This window comes from Eubalaena glacialis, chromosome 18 (genome assembly GCF_028564815.1).
Source record: "Eubalaena glacialis isolate mEubGla1 chromosome 18, mEubGla1.1.hap2.+ XY, whole genome shotgun sequence".
Classification (NCBI taxonomy): Eukaryota; Metazoa; Chordata; class Mammalia; order Artiodactyla; family Balaenidae; genus Eubalaena; species Eubalaena glacialis.
Genome location: NC_083733.1, coordinates 66,593,208 through 66,616,383, shown reverse-complemented (window position 1 = coordinate 66,616,383; position 23,176 = coordinate 66,593,208). Strand labels below are relative to the sequence as shown.

The following is a 23,176-nucleotide window of genomic DNA, read 5'->3' as shown; positions in this document are numbered from 1 at the left end:
GTATTAGGGTTCAAATGCTGTTGTAGAGAATTACAGGTGCTTTGGGACTATGAAAGTAGTATCTTAAGTCAAGCTGGAGGATTTGGGAAATCATCTTGGAGGAGATGATATCTACCAGGAGACCCAAAGAACAAGGCAAGGTATGGATAAAGAAGTGGAGAAGAAGAAATCCTGCAAGGGCATAGGATAGAGGGAATTGGGGCATGGCTGCCATCCAGCCAGGACACATTGGTGTAGATGTGCTCTTTGTTTATAAGCCTGCACCTGCATTCACTGGTTGTTGCCTCTCTGGCTCTTGTTCCATTTGATAAATGCACCTATTCTGTACTGGTGGCTAAATATTTTGAATGACGTGTGCAAGAGACAGCAAAGAAGAAATAGTGATAAAGACAAAAGTAAGGAGGAGATATTCCCACGGCCACGCCATTAAAGATGTTTTCAGGAAAGACCAGAGTGGTTAAAAATTTGGTTCGCAGGAAGCAAGTGCAACAGTACTTAGAACCTAGAAGAGACAATGGGTTTTGCCTACAGAAGAAATTTAGCGCTTTCATCCCCAACCCTCTGCCAAACTCCATGCAGTTCTCCCTTAGTTTTCTGCGATGACTCTCTCCTCCATGGGCTCAACTCGGAGCTCCCACAGCCCAAGGTCAGGGTCAGCTTGCAGCTTTACCTATGGCCACTGCATCTCTCGGTCATTTCTCCAGGGCTCTTTGTGTTCTGAACCTTCTCCTGCATTCCTGACTTGAAGCCCTGCTGGCTCTCTCTTGAGGCTTCTTCCTGTGAAGCCAGTCTTCAACCAGGAGCCACACGAGGGCCACCAGGACCAGGAAAACTAGGCCAATCCGAAGGAGATTCTGGGCATTGTGATCCCGGAGGACAGGATCTGGGGTCAGAAGAACAAGAGTGATCGCTCACAGGAACCTACCAAGACCACCTCACCCCATCTCTCTTCCTCTCTCCTTTCCCGATCTTATCTCCTTTAGCGCCTACAGCCCCCGCTGCTGGCTTACCTTCCTGGAATTGGGTCTCTGTGGTTAACATGTAGGAGTCCCAGTGGTCTGCAGAGGATAAGGAAAGAGGAGACGTGAGGAAAAGAGATGATGTGGCCTCTTCCATCCCAGGCTCTCCTACCCTTGGATATACTCCGTGACGTTCTATAGCTTTTCTAGGTCCACCCCTCGCACTCCAGGGCCCAGTGGCTTCATCTGGCAGGTGGAGTGGGAGAGGGAAAAGACATACTGTATAGCACAGGGAGCTCTACTTAGGGCACTGTAGTGTCCTCAGTGGAGGGGATACATGTATATGGATGGCTGATTCATTTTGCTGTGCAGTAGAAGCTAATGTAACATTGTAAGGCAACTGTGCTCCGATAAAAATTAATTCAAAACAAAAGAAAACAAAACAAAAGAAAACAAAAGACAGACAAACCAGAGGAAGAATTCAGCTCTAGGACTAATAAGCGTGTGTCTCCAGGCATATCTTCTGTGTGAGCCTCCGTTTCCTCATTAAGTCAATCGCCATCCTTTCTTCTTTGTCCCACTAGTCACGTCATTCAGTCTTTTTTTTTTTTTTTAATTAATTAATTAATTTTTGGCTGTGTTGGGTCTTCGTTTCTGCGCGAGGGCTTTCTCTAGTTGCAGAGAGCGGGGGCCACTCTTCATCGCGGTGCGCAAGCCTCTCACTATCGCGGCCTCTCGTTGCGGAGCACAGGCTCCAGACGCGCAGGCTCAGTAGTTGTGGCGCACGGGCCTAGTTGCTCCGCGGCATGTGGGATCTTCCCAGACCGGGGCTCGAACCCGTGTCCCCTGCATTGGCAGGCAGATTCTCAACCACTGCGCCACCAGGGAAGCCCATGTCATTCAGTCTTAACCAGACTTCTTCAAGGTCCTAAATGAGCTGCCCCAGCCCGCCACACCCCTACCATCCCCCCTCTGACATCATTTCCAGTCCACTGGCCTCCTGGCTGTTCTTTTATCACCCTGCCCATCTTTCTGCCTTAGGGCGTAGGCCTAAGGACTAATGCCCTCAACTCTTTCAGCTCTTTTCTTTCTTTCTTTCTTTTTTTTTAAAGTCATTATTGAATTTGTTACAATATTGCTTCTGTTTTATGTTTTGGTTTTATGGCCTTGAGGCCGGTGGGATCTTAGCTCCCTGGCCAGGGATCGAACCCGCATCCCTGCATTGGAAGGTGAAGTCTTAACCACTGGACCTCCAGGGAAGTCCCTCAGCTCTTTGCTTGAAGCCTCCTTCTGTGTGAGGCCAGTATGGCCAACTGTGTTAAATGCTGCTACCTGCCCTCTTCCCCATCACCTTAATGCCATTCGTTCTACATTGTCTTTTTCCACAACATCATTTCCTCCTTGTGTGCTCTGTCATTGATTTATGTATCCTGACTTTGACTCATGGTCTGCCTTCTCCTGCTAGAATACGAGTGCCACACAAGCAAGGATCTTTGGTTGACTGATATAGAACTGTAGTTCATGGCATACGCTATGCACTCAAGGGATGTTTTGAACGAATGCCAGGTTTTTAGTGTCACTGGGAGGCTTTGAGTCCTTCCCCAAGTTTAGAAGTACGTGTTACTCACCAGAAGAGGTGTGCTCTGTGGGTGCAAAGGTGGTGTCCCCGGCATCTCCTGGCAATGGAGACAAGGAGAAAAATCAAGGGATCTGGTCTTCCCACTTACTCTCTACACTCCGCCCCCTGCCCGCCATCTCTCTGGCGATATTCCGCATGAGCTATCAACTGGATCTCTGGGAAATCAACGTGGATGAGGGCATTGGTGAAAAGTACCCTCTGTGCGTCTTCCCACCTGCCTCTTTGCTGCCTCTCTCATCATTATTTGGGGGTCAGTTAGGGATCCAGAAAGGGCATGGGGTAAAATTGGGGGGGTGTCCTCACCTTTGACCAGGAGCTTCACAGGCTCACTGGGGAAAGACCATGTATGTTTGTTATAGGAGCCAAAACATCTGTACGTGCCTCTGTGAGCTGTGCTCACAGGGCCCATGGGGAACTCCGCCTGGATATTCCCATATCTGCGCTGTGGGCGGCTGGATCTTCCCTCCTTGAGCAGAAAGAAGGTGGTTGTTGCTGTTTCTAGGCGGCAACGGAAGGTCACGTTCTCTCCTGAGGTCACCTCAGGTCTGGGTTGAACTGAGAGAGTGGGTGTGTCATACAGTCCTGCGAGGGAAGGTGGCTGGTAGGTAAAGAACATAATTTCTTTTTTTTTGGCCAGGCGGCACGTGGGATCTTAGTTCCCCGACCAGGGATTGAACCCACGCCCCCTGCATTGGAAGTGCGGAGTCTTAACCACTGGACCACCAGGGAAGTCCCGGTAGAGAGCATCTTTATTCTGCTTCCTATATCCCCCATCCCTCTTCTCCTTAGGACCGGGATATCGCTCCCCAGAATCTTGGTCTCTTCTTCTGTTTCCTAGATGTGTCTCGGTCGTGGACATACCCTCCCTGATCTCTCCTTTCACGACTGAGACAGTTGCTCCCCTAGCTTCCGGGAGTGTTAAGATGAATCTCTTTCTCATGATACAGATGAACTTATTCGCAAAGCAGAAATAGAGGCACAGATGTAGAGAACAAATGTATGGATACCAAGGGTGGCTGGGATGAATTGGGAGATTGGGATTGACATATATACACTGTTGATACTACGTATGAAATAGATACCTAATGAGAACCTACTGTAGAGCACAGGGGACTCTACTCAGTGCTCTGTGGTGACCCAAATGGGAAGGAAATCCACAAAAGAGGGGATATATGTATACGTATAGCTGATTCACTTTGCTGTACAGCAGAAACTAACACAACATTATAAAGCAACTATACTACAAGAAAAATTAATTTTAAAAAAGATGAATCTCTTTCTGGGAATTGCCCTACATCATTGGTCCTCAGCGTTTGGTCCTTGGGACCAAACAACATCAGCATTGTCGGGAACCTTGTTAGAAATGCAAATTGCCAGGCTCTACCCCAGACCTACTGCATCAGAAACTTAGGAGAAGAGCAGCCATCTGTGTTTTTAAAACATTATTATCACTTTTAGTCATAGTAAAATATGCATAAATCTACCATCTTAAGTATTTTTAATTGTACATTTCTGTGGTATTAAGTACATCGTTATCACCATTAGTCTCCGGAACGCTTTTCATCTTGCATAACTGAAACTCTGTACACATTAAACACTAACTCTTCATTCCCCCTTCCCCCAGCCCCTGGCAACCACCATTCTACTTTCTGCCTCTGAATTTGAGTATTTTAAGTACCCCATGTAGATGGAAACATACACTTATTGATCCTTTGATGACTGGTTTATTTCACTCAATATAATGTCCTCAAGTTCATCCATGTTGTATCGTGTGTTAGAATTTCCTTCCTTTTTAAGGCTGAATAATATTCAGTTGTATGGATGGACCACATTTTCTTCATCCATTCATCCACTGATAGGCAAAGGATGTTTCTACCTTTTGGCTATTATGAATAATGCTTCCATGAACATGGGCTTACTGAAGTCATCTGTGCTTCTACAAGCCCTACAGGTGATTCTGATATCTACTTAAGTTTGAGAACCATATGCCTCAACTGAAGGGAACCATCTGACCCAAGATTACCTGGCCTGCCAGTCACCTTAACCCCACTTACTTTGTCTTTTTCCATACCACCATTTCGCCCTCACATGCTATATAATTGATTTGAATTTCCTGACTTTGACTCATGGTCTCTCTTCTGCTAGAATACAAGAACCACAAAAGCAAGGGTATTTGTCTGCAATCTCCCTAAGAGTGGTTCTCAGCCAATCACTGTTTGATACAGTGGGGGGTACAGAGCTTCTAGCCTCATTTCAAGACTATTCTGAAAGGCCACCCAGGTCCAGAGTCCCACATTTGCTCGGCCGAGGTCTCAGTTGAAGCTGCATCACAGACCAACTTCCCCTTCTGCCCAGCCTGTGCCCCTCACTCATCACAGGTGTGGTGTTTGAGGACCCTCCACAGTAATCCCCTCTGTGCACAAATATCCATCTCAGAGCCTCTTTTCTGAAGAACCTAAGACAAGTCTGCTTCTAGGACATAGAGACAATTCTCTAAGGATAATCCCTGTAGGAAATAATCAATCCTCTATGTTACCCTCAAGACAAATACTAGTATCTGAGTGAGGCTTGGAAGAGAGTAAAGGAGATGACTAAGTGATGACCCTGCCCAGGAGTCAGGCTGAGGAACTGACTCTACAGCTATGCAGGGGGACAGTTACCTGTTACCACCAGATCCAGAGGGTCACTGGGCTCTGACCAGAGCTCCCCACTTCGATAGAAGCACCTGTACTGCCCTGCAGTCTGTGAGGTCATGGACGGGATGGGGAACTTTACTCTGTTCACCATTCCAGGTGACTCCGGTCTCTTGAAGGCAGAAAGGCCTCCCTCAAAGTGCAGTTGGTACTCAACGGCCTCGTGAGTTCCTTGACACCAGATGATCACCAGTTTTCCTTTTGGAATCATGAAACTGGGTTTGGCCCAGATGACAGGTTTCGAGAGAGTCTCTGGAAAGGAATCAGAGGCTGGAGTTCCAGATAAAGCCCCTGCCCACCCTACTTTCCACCCAGCTGCTGGTCTCAAGCCCTCCTGGCAAGCCAGAGCCCCTGCCCTCTCTTCCAGTTGTTCTCGGGTGGATACTTAGTCTCAACCCAGACTCTGGGGCTTTGAAGGAAGGACTCACGCTTCTGGGTGCTGGTCCTCTGGCTCAGAGACAGCCCTGGAAAACAGGAATAATGAGATATATTGCCCCATCCACACTAGACCCCTGAATTCCATCTCTCTTCCATGCAAGAACTCACCAAGAAAGAGAAGGGCAGCAAGTGTAGAAGGCATAGCTCAGATTCTGCCTGGCTAATATGGAGAGCTGTGGGGAGACTGAGTCCAGCAGGCCAGGGAGATGCACAGGATGTGGTGAGAAAAGCCCAGCACCAATCACCACGGGACTTTCACACTGACTTCTTTATGAGAAGATTCAAAGGTCTCCCCCCACCTCTGGCCATCGGGTATAAGGAAAGGAAATGGTCCCCAGGACGCATCTGATGATATCTGTGGTTTCTAACCAGAACCTCTGACAGTTGTCTGCCCGAACTGAAACTCATTTCTGGGTCAACTTCTAAATTTTGAAATATGGACATTATGCCCAGGGAAGGCATAGGGTAGTGTGCAGAGCAAAAGCCTTAGAATCATTAAAAAAATAGGTGTTTAACTTTGGCTTCCCTGTGTACATTCATATGCTTGGATGTTAACTGGTTTCATCAGAATGGAATGATAATACTGCCTTCTTCAAAGAGTTGTTATAATGTTTCAGTAAATAATATTTTTAAGCAAAAATATATTTTATTTGTTACATAATGATATTCCTTTAGTCTGTTATAAAGCAGAATTTAAATATTAAAATATTAAGTACTTAATATTAAAATATTGTCTGTTATAAAGCAGAAATTAAATATTAAAATATTAGGTACTTTAAAATATTAAGTACTTAAAATATTAAGTATTAATATTAAAATATTAAGTAGTATAATATTAATATATTAAGTACTTAATATATTTTAAATGCAAAATATGTCCATTGTTCTTTTTTTAAGGGTCTAAATAATTTTAAATTAATTAATTACTTAATTGAAGTATAGTTGATAAACAGTATTGTATTTGTTCCAGGTGAACAGCACAGTGATTCACTATTTTTGCAGATTATCCTCCATTATAAATTATTACAAGACAATGGCTATAATTCCCTGTGCTATATAGTATATTCTTGTTGCTTATCTATTTTATACATATTAGTTTTATCTCTTAATCCCATACCCTTTATTTGTCCGGACCCCCTTCCCTCTCCCGTTTGGTAACCACAAGTTTATTTTCTATATCTGTGAGTCTGTTTCTGTTTTGCATATACATTCATTTGTATTATTTTTTAGAGTCTACATATAAGTGATATCATATCGTATTTGTCTTTCTCTGTCTGACTTATTTCACTAAGCATAATATTCTCTTAGGTTCATCTATGTTGCTGCCAATGGTAGAATTTCATTCTATTTTATGGCTGAGTAATATTCCACTGTGTGTGTGTGTGTGTGTGTGTGTGTGTGTGTGTGCGCGTGTGTGTGTGTGTGTGTGTGCGTGTGTATCTATCACATATATCACATCTTCTTAATCCAGTCGTCTGTTGATGGACACTTGGGTTGCTTCTGTGTCCTGACTACTGTAAATAGTGTTGCTATGAACATTAGGATGTATGTATCTTTTTGAATTAGTGCTTTCATTTGTTCCGGATGTATACCCAGGTGTGGAATTGCTGGATCATATGGTAGTTTTATTTTTAATTTTTTGAGCATCCTCCATGCTGTTTTCCATAGTGCCTACACCAATTTACATTCCCACCAACAGTGTAGGAGGGTTCCCTTTTCTCCCCACCCTCTCCAGCATTTATTATTTGTAGACTTTTGGATGGTGGCCATTCTGACAGGTGTGAGGGGGTATCTCAGTGTTGTTTTGATTTGCATCTCTCTGATAATTAGAGATGTTGAGCATCTTTTCATGTGCCTGTTGGCCATCTGTGTGTCGTCTTCCCTGTGTCTATAGTGCACCGGTAGGTGGTGTGGACCCTCGCCTGTTTGACTGCCAGGCCCTGCCTCGTGTGGTGGCTGCTTACCCACTGGTGGGCGGGCCCAGGTCCCAGGGTGGCTTCTTGTGGGACCCCAGGGATCCTGGGGCTGGTGGTGTCCCACTGTGGATGGTTTCCTTTGCTGTGCAGAATCTTTTTAGTTTTATGTAGTCCCACTTGTTTATTTTTGCTTTTGTTGCCTGTGCTTTTGGTGTCATATCCAAAAAAATTATTGACAAGATCAATGTTGAGGTACATTTTTTCTGATGTCTTCTACTGGGAGTGTTAGTGTTTTGGGTTTTATGTTTAAGTCTTTTTTTAAAAAAATAAATTTATTTATTTATATATATATTTTTTGGCTGCATTGGGTCTTCGTTACCGCATGCGGGCTTTCTCTAGTTGCGGCGAGCGGGGGCTACTCTTCATTGTGGTGAGCAGGCTTCTCATTGCAGTGGTTTATCTTGTTGAGGAGCATGGGCTTCAATAGTTGGGGCACGCAGGCTCAGTAGTTGTGGCCCACGGGCTTAGTTGCTCCGTGGCATGTGGGATCTTCCCCGACCAGGGCTTGAACCTGTGTACCCTGCATTGGCAGGCGGATTCTTAACCACTGCGCCACCAGGGAAGTCCCTATGTTTAAGTGTTTAATCCATTTTAAGTTAACTTTCATGTGTGGTGTAAAAAAGCGTCGAATTTCATTCTTTCACAGATGTTTTCTTCCCGTCTGTGGCTTTTCATTTCTCTTGATATTGTCTATCACAGAGTAGAATTTTTAAATTTTAATCAATCCCAGCTTATCGATTTTTCCTCTCATGGATCATGTCTTTGGTGTTGTGTCTAAAAAGGCATCACAAAACCCAAGATCGTCTATGTTTTTTTCTAAGAGTTTTGTAGTTTTCGTTTTACATTTAGGTCTGTGATCCATTTTGAATTCACTTTTGTGAAGGGTGTGAGGTCTGTGTCTAGATTCATCTTTTTGCATGTGGATGTCCGGTTGTTCCAGCCCCATTTGTTGAAGAGAGTATCTTTGCTCCTCTGTAGTGCTCTTGTTCCTTTGTGAAAAATCAGTTGACTATATTTATATGGGTTTATTTCTGAGCTATCTATTCCATTCTATTGATCTATTTGTCTATTTTTTGGTCAATAACACACTCTCTTCGTTATTTACAGTAATTCTTGAAGTTGGTATGGAAATGGGGGCGAGTGCTACCCTCGCATCACATAATAGTAATGATACTTTCCTCCTCTATTTTCTGCTATGGAGCTCACCAACTCAGAGTGGAACAGTTTATTCCAGCAGTGTGAAAAGATCTGAAGATAAAATCATCTCCAGAGGCAAGGTTTCTGGTAACCAGACTTGAAAAACATTTCCTATGTGTAGGCACTGTTCTGAGTGGCTGGCATCATTCATTCATTGAATTCTCATGATAACCCGATGAAGTTGATAGCATTTACTCCACCATTTCCAGATAAGGAACTGAAGCACAAATAAGTTAAATAAATGCCGTTTTTTATCCAGCTCATTAGAGGGGTTGGGTGATCATCTTAGGGGAATATGCTCTGAACCTGGAGTGTCTTCCCTGGACACCACATACTAAGGGCAATCATGCCATCCATTCTCCCTAAGTTTGTCTCTGGTTTCTCAGGTACTTCTCTGTATCTATTTAGTCCAGCCCCAGTTTTCACCCTAAGCTCACACCTGTGCTCCTAGGACTATCCCCGAATGCACACTATAAGCCCTGTTGGAGATGATGGATTTCAAGTCATGACTCAGCCACTGAGGGTGTTACTAATAATTTAATCATTTTTGATACTTGAAGAAACTCAACTTAATTGAGATATAATTTACATACTATACAATTTACCATTTAAAGTGTAGAATTCAGTGGTTTTTATTATATTCACAGAGTTGATCAACCATCACCATAATCTAATTTCAGAACTTTTTAATCACCCCCCCCCAAAAAAAATAAACCCCTCCAATACCCACTAGCATCCACTGTCCAATACCCCTTCACTCTCCCAGCTTTGGGCAACCACTAATCTACTTTCAGTTTCTAGACCACAAAGAACTTTTAAAAAATTGTGGCAAAACATACATAACACAAAATTTACCATTTTAACCATTTTTCAAAGTTTTTTTTATTATGGTAAAAAACCTCCACATACATGAAACTTACCGCCTTTACCATTTTTAAGTGTACAGCTCAGTGGCAACTAGGACATGTACTTCATCATGCAATCATCACCACCACCCATCTCTAGAATTTTTTCATCTTCCCAAACTGAAACTCTGTATCCACATAATCATATCATTATCCAAATCATACCATTTCTGAGCCTCTGTTTGCTCGTGTGACATGACTGTCACATGATTGATTGACTTAAAATTGATTCAATTAAAAATCACGGCGTTACAGTATGCTCATATAAATGAAACGACCAGCACAATGCCTAACGTAGAACTGAAAGTCATGTATATGGGAAAATAATCTAAAAAAGAGTGGATATATGTATATGTATAACTGATTCACTTTGCTGTACAGCAAAAACTAGCACAACATTGTAAATCAACTATACTCCGATAAAAATTAAAAAAAAAAAACTTAAAGTCATGGATTATAAGCCGCCATACACCTTGCCCTTAAGCAAGGGCCTTATACTTAAATCAATCTAATACATAAACTGTCTAAGGCTAATGCACTCACTACTCAATGTCTGAAATAAAAAAGCAAAGCCGAATTTATTATTACTATAGTAAGGGAGAGTTATGCTGGCCAGACACAGTGTCTCTGAGCAGAGCCTACCGCTGATCCTATACAGGGTTTTTGGGAAATGTGGATTTTCAGGGGGCTCTTCTGGTTTGAACGTTATCCGTAAAAGCGTGTTTGTTCGAGGGAGTCTATTTTGATTGGCTGTCTCTCACCGGTGTGGTTACTGGAGTGAACCTGTTTCTGATTGGCTGACATTTAGAAACAGGGAGCTGTCTGAGTGGTCCTTGACGATGGGTTATAAACCCATTCTGGTGGCTACTTGTCATCGTGGCTACAGAAAAAATCAATCATTTTCCTAGGACTGCAGGACCCTTTTATTCTCAGAACCCCTTTTCCAAACGAGGCCGTACCATAGACAAAACCACGTATGTGAAGCTAATCTCTTCCCTCTCTTGGAAACAAACTGCATTTCATTTCTCGATTTGGATCTGATATAAAGACTCTGATTAGTCCTCCTCTGCAACTGTGGCACTTCCCTGTTGTTCATCTGGCTCAGTCACTAACATTTCCTTGTTTATCTGGCTCAGTCACTAACTTATTTATTCATGATCTCAATAAATATATCCAATACTTCATGTTTTCTAGACGTCATGATGCATACTACAAAAAGATGAATCGATAGACTAAGTAGCTTAAAGTACTGAGATGATTCAAAGGAGATGCTTGTTCGGCTGCTTTCACAAGTCTGTTGACTTTGCATTGGAGGCATGAGACATTTTGAAGTGGGTTAGTTTCATAAGAACAGGAGAGTCTTCTTAAGAGTCGGAAAAGCATGTGTTAACACACAAATGTTACTGTAGGGAAAGCTAGAAGCACAGTTATGTCGTGGAATATATGGTATGTTGAGTGGACAGTATTCATAATTAATTATTAGCATTCGTAATTAATGGAATTCTAGGTGTTAAGGTCTTCTATCAGGAGGATGTAACGGTATTTGGTTTTGCTGATAAGTTCAAGACAAAATGAATGTATGAGCCAGAACTTCTGTGGAGGAGGGGTGAAAAACAGCAAGGAGAATTGAGAATGCTTTGCATTATTTTTTTAATCACAGGAAGAGTTAAGCAAAGATTATACTGATAATTTTTTTGAAAAATATTTATTTATTTATTTGGTTGCACTGGGTCTTAGTTGCGGCAGGTGCGCTCCTTACTTGCAGCTTGCTGGCTCCTTAGTTGCACCACGTGGGGTCCTCAGTTGCGGCAGGCGGGCTCCTTACTTGTGGCATGCAAACTCTTAGTTGCGGGATGCATGTGGGATCTAGTTCCCTAACCAGGGATTGAACCCGGGCCCCCTGCATTGGGAGCGTGGAGTCTTATCCACTACACCACCAGGGAAGTCCCTATACTGAGAATTTTATCACCAAAGTCTAGCAGGGTGGGCTGCAAATATATCAGATTCATATAAGAAAATACCATTTGATTGGTTTGCAAAGGGATCCAAGCTTGTTAGTACCTCGTTCTCCACGTAGCTTTCCAGGACTCCACAAGTGCTGGCTGTGGTATTCAGTGCCTGGTGTCTACCTGGTGACCCTTTGGAGTTAGTCCAAAGGTCCATTCTGTCTGAGTTTTCTGTCTACTGCAGCTCAGTTCACGCAAATCTTGCTGGTCTTCCTCGTGTGGAACCTGATGGCCAAGCCAATTTTCAGCCAGAATGGCCAAGAGAGCCAACAGGGGCAGCCCTGCCATGCCCATTCGAATCAAGTTCTCCGTCGTGTAATCTTGGTTTGTGGTATCTAGAGACATAATTAGAAGAGATGAATGATCACTGGTCATGTTTCCTTCCATCCCATCCCAAGAGCCCTGGAAAGGGAGCTCATTTCCCTATTTGTGGTCTCACTGGGACCCCCTCCTCCACACGTGCATGCATTCATGAGCACCGTACTTCATATTAAATGTAGGTCCAAGGGTGTGGTTCCCCGGGGAGTCTTGTAAAAGGGGGAGGAGGTGAGTATGGGCATGCTGTGTTTGCTTTTCATTCCCTCCTCATGTGGCAGTGTCACTGACTGTCTAATCATATCCCTGCAACATCTTCATGGATCCAGAGCCTGAAAGTCTCTCCTCTACGTCATCTTCACCCCACATAACAATGTGTGTTCCTTTCTCATACGTGACAAAGGGTACAGGATGGCTGGTATCTGGGAAGCAAGTAGGAGAAACATTTCAGATAAGCTTAGGGAAAATTTGGGACTTCCCTGGCCATCCAGGGGGTAAGACTCTGTGCTTCCACTGTAGGGTACACGGGTTCGATCCCTGCTCGGGGAACCAGGATCCCGCATGCCATGCCGCCGAAGAAACAAAAAACGAAAAGCAAAAACAAAACTAAACTAAAAAACAGAACGCAAAAACTTAGGGAAAATTTATCTCCACTATTGTGTGACCTTTCATTAGACATTTCTGTTCACTGAACCTTTAAAAAGATTTCTCTATTTGTTTTATGGACTTCATAGGCCTCTATTCCTCTCAAGGATGTAATAAAATACTGTGAAATTACAATGCTCAGAAATCCTAGTAACTCTCTCCTGTTAAAATACAGAAATCAATTCCAAGTGTATTTGGAATTCCTAATTGCAAAGTGCAAAATGTTTCAAGTTTGGGAGGATAATACAGAAGAGGACCACCTTGATGTCGGATAGGAGGTGATTTCTAAAACAAGATACATTGATTATCTACTCTAAAGGAAAAGGCTAATAAATTCACCCCTCCTCCACTGTTGCCCAGTTGTCCCTGCAACATTCATTGAAAAGACCATTCTGTCTGTATGATCTTACAGTGCCATGACTATCATATTTGCTTAGCTTGTAGAATGACTGGACAAGGTACATAAGAGAGACAAATGTGGTCATCCCCCCCAGCAATCAGCAGCTGCTTTCCTCTGCTATAACTCTTTGTTTTCTCCCTCTGGGCAGAGTGATGCTTGCAAACAATATAAAAATGAAATTCTTTTTTTTTTTTTTTTTGACCATGCCGCGTGGCTTGCGGGATCTTAGTTACCCAGCCAGGGATTGAACCCGGGCCCACGGCAGTGAAAGCCCCGAGTCTTGACCACTGGACCACTAGTGAATTCCCAAAAATGAAGCTCTTGATAGAGGCTTTTTTTTTTTTTGGCTGCACAGCACGGCATGCGGGATCTGGTTTCCCGACTAGGGATGGAACCCGTGCCCTCTGCAGTGGAAGCACCGAGTCTTAACCACTGGACCACCAGGGAAGTCCCTTGATAGAGTTTTTTTAGAGTCTTCCTCAGTCACCCACTCTGAGTGGATTCTAGTATTATAGGTTAGTTTCAGGATTCTCAGCTGCAACTAAGCGTATGAAAAAGGAAGTGGATTCGTCAAAGGTTGTGTCTGGCATCTCCTATCTCAACAACACCCCTTAATGTGACTCCAAATGTTGGCCTCTCCTTTCTCAACAGGCCACGTGTTTTCAAAGGACACTGGAGAACTCAAGGAGAGGATGTGAAAGTCAAATGTGATGTGGGTGAGAAGTGCTTCTTCTCTCTCTCTCATTTTTTAAAATATTTATTTTATATTGGAGTACATTCGATTAATAATGTGTTAGTTTCAGGTGTACAGCAAAGTGATTCAGTTATACATGTACATTTATCTATTCTTTTCAAATTCTTTTCCCATTTAAGTTGTTACATAGTATTGAGCAGAGTTCTCTGTGCTGTACAGTAGGTCCTTGTTGGTTATTCATTTTAAGTATAGCAGTGTGTACCTGTCAATCCCAAACTCCCTAACTATCCCCCCCCACCCTTCCCCCCTGGTAACCATAAGTTCATTCTCTAAGTCTGTGAGTCTGTTTCTGTTTCGTAAATAAGTTCATTTGTGTCATTTTTAAAAAAAAAAGGTTCCGCATATAAGCGATATCATACGATATTTCTCTTTCTCTGTCTGACTTACTTCACTCAGTATGACAATCTCTAGGTCCATCCATGTTGCTGCAAATAGCATTATTTCATTCTTTTTTATGGCTGAGTAATATTCCATTGTATATATATACCACATCTTCTGCTGGAGAGGGTGTGGAGAGAAGGGAATCCTCCTACACTGTTGGTGGGAATGTAAATTGGTACAGCCACTGTGGAGAACAGTATGGAGGTTCCTTAAAAAACTAAAAATAGAGCTACCATATGATCCTTCAATCCCACTCCTGGACATATATCTGGAGAAAGACATGGTCCGAAAGGATACGTGCACCCCAGTGTTCATTGCAGCACTGTTTACAATAGCCAAGACCTGGAAGCAACCTAAATGTCTATCCACAGAAGAATGGACAGAGAAGTGCTTCTTCTCTCTTCGTGGTCCTCTGAGTAATGACTCTCTGCTGCCCCACTGTTCTTTCTCAGTGCATCTCTTTGTATTCCTGCCTGATGCCAAGGCCCTGGATAGCCAGCCAGAGCCCCGAGGAGGAGGACATACGTCTGGGCGGGGGTGCACTTACCTGTGACCACAAGCTCCAGGGCATCACTGGGGGCTGACCATACATAAGGGCTGCCACTGTACCAACTGTAGCATGTGTAGATCCCTGAGAAGCTGAGGTTCACAGGACCCAGAATGAAGTCACCCCAGCGTCCCCCATTTTGGTGCTGTGACAGAACGGCCCTTCCCTCCTTGCTCAGTGAAAATCTATTGAATGAGATGTGTGCTGAACTGCACCGGAGGGAAACACTCTCTCCTGGCATCACCACAAGGCACCCATCAGTGGAGAGGGAGGGTTTGTCATACAAGCCTAAAAGAGCAGAGAGTGAGCTGTTAGCAAGATTTTGTGTCATTCCCCTGTATCCCCACCACTCATGTTGGATCCATGCTAAGAGAAGCGAAGAAGCTGACATTTCCTGCTGCAATGGAATGGGAGGTGGTAACATCCCATTTCACTACTACAGGATCTATACTCTGTCCCCAGTTACTGTAGATAGAGCTGAGCAAACAAGCAGATGAGATGCCATCTTTGAGAGATAGCGATCTAGTCTCTAAAGCCAGAAGTGCCACACGAGTCTGTTCCCAATTGCAATGTGTGGGTTTCTCCCCACACCACCGAGCAATTCTGAGACCCCAGCCGGGCATCCCACAAGTCAACTCAATTCTGACCCTCTCTCCCTGGCAATAACGGCAGATCCCCCAGGTTTAGGGCTCCAGGTTAAGAGCTCAGTCCTACAAGACCGCCCCCACTTCAGACGCCAATCAGAAATCTAGGTTGTCACCTGTGCTTCTGACTCAATGGCTATAAATCAGAAGTTCCCAGGACCCAGTTCTTGGGTTCAATTTATTTGCTAGGGTGGCTTACAGAACTCAGGAAACCAGTTTACTTACTAGATTTCTGGTTTATTATGAAAGCATGTATCAGGAACAGCCAGATGGAAGAGATGCATAGGGCTTCATTACATAGGCAAGACTGATTAAGTCATTGGCCGTTGGTGATTGATTCAACCTCCAGCCTCTCTGCCCTCCCTGGAGGTCAGGTGAGAGGTGGGTGGGGCTGAAAGTTCCAACTCTCCCGTGACTTGGTTAGTTCTCCTGGCAACCAGCCCCCATCCTTAGGTGCTTTCCAAAAGTCACCTCATTAACATAAACTCAGGTGTGGTTGAAAGGGATTTCTTATGAAAATGAAGACACCTTTATTGCTCATCGCTTAGGGAATCCCAAGGGTTTGGGGAGCTCTGTGCCAGAAACGAGGATGAAGACCAAATATATGTTTCTGATTATAAGTCACAATATCACAAGCCATACGTTGGGGAAGAGAGGGAATGGTATCCAGAGAGTTTGAGGAGCTATGGCAGGGGCTGAAGGATATTCTTTTTATTCTTTGTATAAAAAGAATAGGTAGGGGGCTTTCCTGGTGGCGCAGTGGTTGAGAATCTGCCTGCCGATGCAGGGGACACGGGTTCGAGCCCTGGTCTGGGAAGATCCCACATGCCGCGTAGCAGCTGGGCCCGTGAGCCACAACTACTGAGCCTGCGCGTCTGGAGCCTGTGCTCCGCAACAAGAGAGGCCGCGATAATGAGAGGCAGGCGCACCGCGATGAAGAGTGGCCCCCGCTTGCCGCAACTGGAGAAAGCCCTCGCACAGAAACGAAGACCCAACACAGCCATAAATAAATAAATAATAAAAAGAATAGGTAGAAGAACCTGGAAATTCAGGGTGCAACCTTCTAGAAACACAGGGTTAGGCCACCCTGAGGACAGAGCTTCAAACTGAGGGCTGGACGCATGCAGCAGGAGCGTAACTCCCCACTCCTTAGGTATGAGCTGCGTGTAGTGATTTCCTTCCATATGGAAAGGGAGGGTGGGAGGAAGAGTCATGTTACAGTGGAGAAACCTGACAAACACTGTCTCAGCCAGGCATGCGAGCTCAACATCAACAGCCATATTCATTGGTATAGTACGTACCCTTGCTATGTTATGATTAAAAATGGCACTGGGCCTTGGTGGTCTTCTTCACCGTTATCCATAGCCCCTGTCTTATCATGAGTAAAACATCAGACAACTTCCAATAGTGGGGCATCCTGCAAAATACCAGAGCAGCACCCTCAAAACTATCGAGGTCATCGAAGACAAGGAAAGTCTGAGAAACTTCCACAGCCAAGAGGAAACTAAAGAGACATGACAACTAAATGCAATGTGGGATGGGATCCCAGAATAGATGAAGGATGTTGGGTAAACACTAAGGAAATCTCAATGAACTTTGGCTCATTATAATGTATCAATATTGGTTCATTAATGGTAAGGGGTGTATCATACTAAAGGAAAATGTTCGCAACTGGGTGCTGGGTATATGGGAACTCTCTGTTGTATCTCCTCCATTTCCCTGGAAATCTGAAACTGTTCTAAAAATAGCATCTCTGAAAAAATAAGAAAGGAAAAAGACTTGAGGGTCAGAGACCGTGGATGTGGCCTCACCTGTCACCACCAGCTCCAGGGCTTCACTACTCACTGACCAGCTGTACTGTTTCCTGTATCGGCACTGATAACGTCCTGCAGTATTTGTATCCATGTGTTTAATGACAAACTCAGCTGTCTTCTGAAATCCCCATTTCTCGTCCACCACTTTGTATGTGGAGTTTCCCAGGATCTCCAGGTGGTACAGGTAAGACTCAGGAGTTCCCCCGCACAGGATCTTCACAGACTCATTCCAGGGAATCACAGAACCGGGCGTGGCAGATATGGTAGGAATGGAAAGATTCCCTAGAAGAAAATAGAGCCCAGACTCAGGTGGCCTGCCATGGAGAAACCGCACTTCTTTCTTTCACTATGGGGGGAACAAATAAATTAAGGTGTGATGGACTTATATTTCCTGCCTTTAAAATATTTTCTTAGTATTTTCTAATTGTGGTAAAATAAAATGTGTTACATAAACGTAAAATTTACTATTTAAACCATTTTTTTGGCAAGGGAGGGGGAAGCTGGGGCGAAGTGAGAGTAGCATCGACACGTACACACCACCAAATGTAAAATAGATAGCTAGTGGGAAGCAGCAGTAAACCAATTTTACGTACACAGCTCAGTGGCATTAATTACACTCACCGTATTGTGCAACCATCACGACCATCTATTTTCAGGACTTTTTCATGATTTCAAACAAAAACCCTATAACCATTAAGCAGCAACTCTCCACTTTCTCTTTCCTTAGGCCCTGGTCACTTCTAATTGACTTTCTGTCTCTATGAATTTCCCTATCCTACGTACCTTGTGTCAGTGGAATAACACAATATTTGTCTTTCTGTGTCTGGCATATTTTACTTCGTGTAGTGTCATCAAGATCCATCCATGTTGTAGCCCATGTCAGAATATCTTTCCTTTTTATGGCTGAATAATATTCCACTGTTTGTATAGACCACATTTTATTTATACATTCATGTCAATGGCTATTTGGGTTGTTTCCACCTTCTGGCTATTGTGAATAATGTTGCTATGAACATGGGTGTATGAATATCTTGCTAGAATCCCTGCTTTCAATTTCTTTTGTTATATATATGCAAGTGGAATTGCTGGATTGGATATTTAGTTTTTAAGAACTGAAGGATTTTTTGAGGAACTGAATTCCTTCCTTTTTATATCTATTTTTTATTCAGGTGAAATTTACATAACGTAAAATTAACCACTTTTAACGTATGCAATTCAGTGGCATTTAGTACATTCACAGCGTCGTGCAGTCATCACCTCCGTCTAGTTGCATTTTCATTGCCCCGCAAAGGAGACCCCATACACACTAATCCTACCCTCTCTGCAGCCCCTAGCAGCCGCTAGTCTGTCAGCAGTTTGCTTGGTGTTTGGTCGCCATGGTAATCCTTATGCGCATGCAGTTCTGTGCTTCACTCTAACGTGAGGGTGCTGAAGCTTGGAGAAACCGTGCGCGCTGCTCAAGACCACAAACTGAAGAGTGGTGCAATCTGGTTTGGAAACTAGGACTATCTCACTCCAGCTTCTCTGCTCTTTGCTCTGCAGATGGGGGAGAGCTCTGTCTCCTGCAGCAGTTAGAGAATGCAGTGTGGGGGACAGCCAACAAGTGTCTGACGGATATGATGATTAGTTCTGTGAGAGAGGGCGGGAAGGCTGGGACTTGGAAACTCCCGCTCCGGGAGTTGGATTTAGGATGGAACGGGATTTGGAAATGTTTTGGGGTACCCGAAGGTGCTGGTTAGCGTCTTGGCACCAATGCATTCATACGGAGTGGCTTTAAGCGCGTGATTTTGCATGTTGAAGACTTCTGTCCTTGGCTTTAACCCCCATACTTAAGCGCGTGATTTTGCACGTTGAAGACTTCTGTCCTTGGCTTTAACCCCCATACAGAAACTAGCAAACAGGGGGAGGGACGCTCAGAATCTGCTGGTTCCCTTTGTCAAGGTGTATCATCTGTTTTAGACCTGATAGTGATGTGCTCAGCTCTGTGAAGGGGGAAACAAGGGAGTTTGCCGTCCTCAGCCGGATTGCTGTGAAGCAAGACGAACCCTGCAGGACTTCCTTAGTTCAGTATCGTTCACTCACCAGTACCTCCATCTATTTGTTATCCCGAGATACACAGAGAGAGACGTCCATTAACTCAGCACATTGTTTATCCACTACCATGGCTTACGCCAGTGGTGCTCAACAGGAGACAGGCAGCTTTCCCTTCCAGGGGACAATCTGTCCATATCTGGAGACATCTTTGGCTGTCACAGTTGTGGTGGAAGGTACTACTGGCATGTAGCGGGTAGAGACCAAGGATGCTGCTTAATATCCTATACTTCACAGGACTGCCCCTAAAACAAAGGATTATCCAGTCTCCAATGTCAGTAGTACCGAGGTTGAGAAACGCTGACCTAAACAGACCCCTGCCTTCAAGAATGACGATGTAGAAAAAAGTCAGATATTAATTTAAAAAATACACAAGGATGCAATTGTAGGTCATGATATATGGTCTGCAGGTCTTAAGGTGTAGAACTTGGAGATCTGATAACAGACTTGAGGGTTCAGCTGCTATGTGAGGATGAGTAAGAACTGCCCAGGCAGGGACTTCCCTGGTGGCGCAGTAGGTAAGACTCCGCGCTCCCAATGCAGGGGGCCCGGGTTCGATCCCTGGTCGGGGAACTAGATCCTGCATGCATGCTGCAACTAAGAAGCCCACATGCCACAACTAAGAAGTCAGAATGCTGCAACTAAGACCCAGTGCAGCCTAAATTAAAAAAAGAATTGCCTAGGCAACGTGGATAGGAGGCTTTGGAGCATTGCAGATAGATAGAAGGACAATGGGAGACATCCCCGAGTTAATAAGGTGCAATGAGTGAAGGAGAAGCTAGATTAAGGTCAGCACGGGTGAGGAGCAGAGAGAGTCAGAGGGAGAGTGGAAGGTGAGCTGGACGGGTGGTCACAAGCCAGGTGGGCAGAGCTTGAGAGACCTGGGCAAGTGGGTAGGTTTATCTGAAGATTGACTACTGAAGACCGGTAAGAGGGAGGTAAATATATTCATATTTTAAAGACACAAATAATCCAGGCTACCATCTTTAGAAGGAACTGGAAGAAAGAAGACATGGATGGACAAGGGGTTTCACCCCTTAGGAGGACAAGGTAGTTGGGGTGACAATATACAGTAGCAATTTAGTACTGCTTAGTGCTTGGTACTGTAGTAGTACAGAGGAATATGCAGATTCTACAGGAGGGTTGGACTAAGGCAGTGTCCCTTTATTTTTTATTTTTATTTTTTAGCCCAAAGTCACATTTTTATTTATAATTTAAGCATCCATTGTAGATAGAACTTGGCTTACTCATTGTGGAAGATAGGAGAGTAAATAAAATAAGTACGTCTTCTCAGAAAACCTTATGTTGTATCATTAATTAGCGTTAAAAAGTAATGAATCAGGACTTCCCTGGTGGCGCAGTGGTTAGGAATCCGCCTGTCAATGCAGGGGACATAGGTTTGAGCCCTGGTCTGGGAAGATCCCACATGCCGCGGAGCAACAAAGCCCGTGCGCCACAACTACTGAGCCTGTGCTCTGGAGCTCGCGAGCCACAACTACTGAGCTCACGTGCCACAACTTCTGAAGCCCAGGCACCTAGAGCCCGTGCTGCACAACAGGAGAAGCCACGGCAATGAGAAGCCCACGCACCGCGATGAAGAGTAGCCCCCGCTCACCACAACTAGAGAAAGCCTGCGCGCAGCAACAAAGACCCAACTCAGCCAAAAAAAAAAAAAGTAATGAATCAAGGAAAGTGGAGACTGGGTGGGGCCTTCATATAGAGTCCAAATACCTTTTTTTTCCCCCCATGATCACCTTCATCCTCATCATCACAGGTAACACACTTACCAAATACATAACTTACTTTATTTACATGGTTTATCTCAATTAAGCCTCACAATGATCCAATGAAATAGATTCCATTATTATTTTTATTTCTCTTCTATAGATAAAGAAATTGGTTCTGAGAGTTGAAGCTACTTGCGTAAAGTTCTCTAAGGCAGTGTCCCTTTAAATGAAGCAAAGTGGATAGAACTGGGGAGAGTTAGGTTGTGAAAGCAAGTACATTTGATTGATATAGGGAGGCTGTTGGACAATGGAAGATGGTTCCCGACTTTCTCATCCCTGCGGTCGTGAACATTCAGTAAGATGCACACCTCTGATGGACAGGCAGCCTAACAGAGGCAAAGGCCAAATCCAGGTCTGAACGCGATGAGTTTGAGGGATTCCCAAGATACCAAAGTGAGGTAGAAGTTATGCAAGGGAAGCACAGCAGAGACAGCTGGAACAAAGAATAAAATTGGAATTCATCTGGGCTTTAGACTATTTCTCCTGCTCTTCTATCCTGGAGCTGCCATGAGGATATAGGGGGACTGGGGGAGACTTAGGGGAACACTTACCATCTTGTGCCTGAATCTTCTGGCCAAGACAGAGCACTGGAAGAGAGACATTCATGAAAACTCAATCCGCGAATTTCCAGTCTTTATTATAAATCACCCAACATAATGACATACAGTTGTCATTTTTAAAAATGATTTTATTTTTTGGCCACACCACGGGGCATACGGGATCTCATTTCCCTGACCAGGGATCGAACCCACACCCCCTGCAGTGGAAGCGTGGATTCTTAACCACTGGACTGCCAGGGAAGTCCCACAGGTGACATTTCTTTCTTCTACAGCAGAAATAGTAAACAAGACTCATCTTTTAGTTTTATCTTCCAGATTCCAGCCCTGAGGCTCTCATCTGTAGGAACTCTGGAACCATCATGGGTCTCCAGACAGCATGGCATAGGTTGAATGAACCCCACAAGGTCAACTTGACCACTTGATCATGGAGCCTTACAGGCTAGCATGGAGTTGGGACTTGGGCAGATGCAGTTACAGATATCTGGGCAAAGAGCATCTCTCCACTAAGGAGATAAGAATCTTCTCGGCAGCTCCTAAAATCACTGAGTTCTCATGTTAAGAGAGACCTTGACTATTTTGGGATCCCCCCCATCTTTCCCTCTAACCCACTTGCATTTGAGGACTCACCGAGGCAGAAGAGGGTGGTGTCTCTGGGGGCCATGGTTCTGACACAGCCAGCCTCAGCCCAGTTAGCCCCTTGTGCACGTCAGCAGATGACAGAGTCTCATGAGACAGTAAGACCCACAGGAAGTATGAGAGCAGAGTTCCTCATCAGAGAATTTCTACATCTATTTCTCCACAGGAATGGTTCCTTCCCAAAGAACTTCATTCTGGGGAGCTCTTGGGTGGAGTCTAAGAGGAGATCAATCTTCCTGTTTATGTTTCAGATGAGAAGTGAGTGTTTTCCTTAACCAATGTCTAATGGGGCTCAAATCCTTTGGACAAGATCCCCCATCTAAATGGAAGAGCTTGGGACAGGATATTAGATGGGTGCCATACAGACAGAGATATTTCTTCATTGATCCATCAGTCAAAAGCCAAGTGGCCTTGGCTGTTATGGATCCACATGTCCTCCCCGGAATTCATGGACCAAGTTTGGGCTCAATCAGGCAGGCAGTGTGCTCTTATGCTTGGGATTATCTCAATGCCGGCATGCAGAGGAATTTTTTTTCAGGAGGTATTCACCATCTCTAAAGAAAGAACCTCCTATATCTATATCTGTATCTATATTTAAACCTGTAATCTATAGATAGATGATGGATTGATAGAGAATATAGATTAGATAGATAGGTAGATAGGTAGGTAGGTAGGTAGATAGACAGATGGACAGACAGATAGACAGACAGATAAGTTTGGTTACAGATACCTGGCTACCACTAGTTCTTCAAGTATGAGAAGTCAAATATTTCACATCAAACTTTCTAC

The 23,176-nt window shown here is 44.2% G+C and overlaps 3 protein-coding genes across 3 annotated transcripts in view; 1 reads left to right on the top strand and 2 right to left on the bottom strand.

The window, feature by feature from the left end:
• The window catches only part of NLRP7 (NLR family pyrin domain containing 7), a 40,730-nt gene extending 31,727 nt beyond the window's left edge, over positions 1 to 9,003 (top strand). The window contains exon 7 of the mRNA XM_061173769.1: positions 8,907 to 9,003. Coding sequence (XP_061029752.1) covers positions 8,907 to 9,003 — 97 coding nt within the window. The remainder of the gene's footprint in view (positions 1 to 8,906) is intronic.
• NCR1 (natural cytotoxicity triggering receptor 1) lies at positions 693 to 5,871 on the bottom strand. Its single transcript, XM_061173905.1, has 7 exons — positions 5,838 to 5,871; positions 5,720 to 5,755; positions 5,259 to 5,543; positions 2,902 to 3,180; positions 2,588 to 2,635; positions 1,011 to 1,058; positions 693 to 883 (listed from the first exon to the last, which is right to left on the bottom strand). The coding sequence occupies exons 1-7, from the start codon at positions 5,869 to 5,871 to the stop codon at positions 693 to 695; spliced, it is 921 nt and encodes a 306-aa protein (XP_061029888.1).
• A 2,915-nt stretch (positions 9,004 to 11,918) lies between the features above and the next one.
• FCAR (Fc alpha receptor) lies at positions 11,919 to 22,412 on the bottom strand. Its single transcript, XM_061172527.1, has 4 exons — positions 22,379 to 22,412; positions 21,743 to 21,778; positions 14,856 to 15,143; positions 11,919 to 12,148 (listed from the first exon to the last, which is right to left on the bottom strand). Exons 1-4 carry the CDS (start codon positions 22,410 to 22,412, stop codon positions 11,919 to 11,921), a joined length of 588 nt encoding a protein of 195 aa, XP_061028510.1.
• Positions 22,413 to 23,176: the final 764 nt, after the last annotated feature.